Source organism: Crocodylus porosus, unplaced genomic scaffold (assembly GCF_001723895.1).
Source record: "Crocodylus porosus isolate Cpor-Errol unplaced genomic scaffold, CroPor_comp1, whole genome shotgun sequence".
In the NCBI taxonomy this organism is placed as follows: domain Eukaryota; kingdom Metazoa; phylum Chordata; order Crocodylia; family Crocodylidae; genus Crocodylus; species Crocodylus porosus.
The window spans coordinates 126769863-126772708 of record NW_017728906.1 but is presented as its reverse complement, the minus strand read 5'-3'; the positions used below and the strand labels follow the sequence as shown (position 1 = coordinate 126772708).

Sequence of the window (2846 nt, the reverse complement as noted above, 5' to 3'; positions counted from 1 at the left end):
TAATTTTGGTTGAAACTTTAATGGATGATAGAACATATTATACAATTCAAGATGTATAAAGTGCCTTTGTACTCAGATTTCTAGCTGCTTAGTAAAAAGAGCCACTAACTTTTCTTTCATTACAAAACGTTGTGATTTTGCAGAAAGTTCTTTCAAAGGAAGCTACGGCTACTTCCTCTGAGGCAAAAAATAGCCTGTATGGACCAAATACTGCAAGTGGGGGTAGCTCCCACCAAAGAGGGTTGGGAATATTCCTGTTCTCTTTTTTTGGTCAGGGCTGAGTATAATTCCACATCTTTTTTTGGTGAAGGCACCTAACTATCCCTAGGAAATGGTTGCTTAGCAGTGTCATTTTTCCCCTTGGATACTAGTGCCACAAAAACTAAGGAAAATTAGGTGGTTTTTTTTATTATTATTAACATGGAAGAAAGTTGTTTTAGGAAGCAGATCAGTTAGCCTTGGGCGGGGATTGTCTATGTTTGTTTTATAATACCAATTAAAGGGAAGTTAAGGTTGCAACCAGCGAACACATGTTGCAATGATACAAATTTCCAACCCAACTAAAAATCGTCTACCATATATATCACTGTCACAGGAAGCAGGTACATCCTCCATGCAAGTGAGCCCAGTTTTGATTTGACCCCAATCCCCTTTCACGGAGTTTAAAGAATATGCAATGAATTTTTGTGTGTGTGTGTGTGTGTGTGTGTGTCTGTAATCTATTGCATTTGCGTGTGTATATATGCATGTGTGTATATATGTGCATGTGTATACATATGCACACATATATACACACACACATATACTGTATATAGTAATTAACACTGTAAAGAATTTACACCACCCATGAAAGCTATGATTCACAAGCACTGCAAGTTTTCGAGGAACAGCTGCTTTGTCTCTGGAGGGGACTTCATCCTTAAAGTGGCTGATAAGCCAGGGGAGTTGATTGGAGGGCTGTCCTTTCCCCTTGGAGTTGAACAGGCACCAGCTTTTCCCAGTGAGGGGGAAGTACATCAATTTGGGGAAAGCCAGGAGAGGGAGCAGGGGGAAAGGCTAGGGATTACAGTGGTCCTGGAGGGGCAGCTGTACGCAGTTCTTCCTGCAGGAGAAATATGCACAGAGCACAGGGTACGGACAGCTGTCCTGCTCGCCCACATGAGGGGGCAACACCTACCAAGCCAGGCTAAAAAATAGATGACCAGCTTGATTCCGATCTGTCCCAGCTTGATTCAGATTTGTCTCACAGAAAACCCCATAGCCCCACACTGAATACCAGCAAAGGCTCCAGACTAACCCTTGACATTGAAACCCAGTCATTTAAAACCCTGCACTTCCAGGGCTGTCCCTTCCTTGCACTGATGCAAATTGTAATCAGCTGTGGGCTCAGCCTAGTGGGGGAGGCTTGTTTCTCAGCCTGAGGGGAAAGGAGAGATAAAGGTTGGGGCAGGGGGCACAAAAAAAACTAAACTGGGAGGGCCCTCCACAGCTCATCTAGACCAAACCCCTGCCTGAAAGCAGGAGCACCCCTATCCAAACCCTCCCACACAGCCATCATCTAAACTCTCTCTACATAGGACTCCCCTGACTACACAAAGGACTACACAAGGGAAACAGGGACCGGGCTCTGTTTGTCTCCCTCAGCAATGTCTGGCCAAGGTGCTATGGGCAGGGTGGGAGGCAGGAGGCTGAGGAGAGGGCTGAGAAGCCTGGACAAGGTCTTGTGGGGAAGGTGGGAGGCAGGAGAGGGTGGAGAAGCCTGGACCAGGTCCTGTGGGCAGGGGAAGAAGGAGACAGGAGCCCAAGGAAGGCTGAGAGGGTTGGATGAGGTCCTGAGAGGAAGGAGGGAGTCAGGAGCCTGAGAAGAGGGTGACAAGATCCGGTGGGGAAGGGAGGCAAGAGCATGAGGAGAAGCCTGGACCAGGTCCCATGGGAAGGGTGGGAGGCAAGAGAGGGCAGAGAAGCCTGGAGAAGGTTCCGTGGGGAAGTAGGAGCAGGCTGAGAAGCCGGACAGGATCCCGGGGCCGGGCGGGGCGCTCAGTCCCGGCAGAAGACGTACTCGGTGTAGCTGGTCCAGATCTTGTCGTCGGCGGTGGCCGGGCCGCCCAGCTCGGGGGCAAAGGCGCAGGTGCCGGTGGAGGAGCAGGCGGCCATGCGGAACCCGGCCTCAGACAGGCGGTCGAAGGCCTGCTCCAGGAAGTTGAACTTGAGGTAGTAGCGGGCCGTGTAGCGCTCGGGGGGCCGGTCCGGGTCGCGGCTCTCGTTCAGGGTGTCGCCGAAGACCTCCTTGGCCAGCGCTGTCTTGCCGCACACCGTGATCCGCGCCACGCGCCGGAACTTGGCGTCGGCCTGCGCCTCCCGGCCCATGGTGTACGACCCGCGGTAGCCGATGGTGATGTAGCCCGAGCGCCGTCCGCCGCCAGCGTCCAGCGACTGCGAGGGCGTGAGCGGCAGCAGCGAGGGGCTGCGGGCGGGCGCGGGCGGCGAGGCGCTGCCCTCCGCCGCCGCCTCGGCGGGCTCGGGCGCGTCGGGGGCCAGGCGCCGGGCCAGGTCGGGCAGCTGGAAGTACTCGGCCTCGCGTTGCAGACGGCTGCGCTCGGGGAAGCGGTCAGGCAGCACCAGCGTGAGGTCGCGCAGGTAGTCCAGGATGTAGCGGAACAGGAAGCCGTCGCGGTCCAGGAAGAAGCGGCCCTTGCTGTCGCGGGGCAGCTCGGCCGCCGCTGCCGCCTGCCCCGGCCCCGGCCCCGGCTGCGGGGAGAACATGCGCCACAGCAGCGAGTCCCGCACGGCCGCCACGGTGCAGCGCCGCGTCACGTACACCTGCCCGCCCACGTTCAGCTCCACGA

At 55.2% G+C, this 2846-nt stretch overlaps 1 protein-coding gene across 1 annotated transcript; it reads right to left on the bottom strand.

The window, feature by feature from the left end:
• Positions 1 to 262: 262 nt before the first annotated feature.
• Positions 263 to 2844, bottom strand: KCTD12 (potassium channel tetramerization domain containing 12; the record flags this gene model as incomplete). Its single annotated transcript, XM_019528504.1, has 1 exon — positions 263 to 2844. A coding segment is annotated over one exon (807 nt), but the record flags the coding sequence as incomplete, so codon positions are not given.
• Between the last annotated feature and the right edge of the window lie 2 nt (positions 2845 to 2846).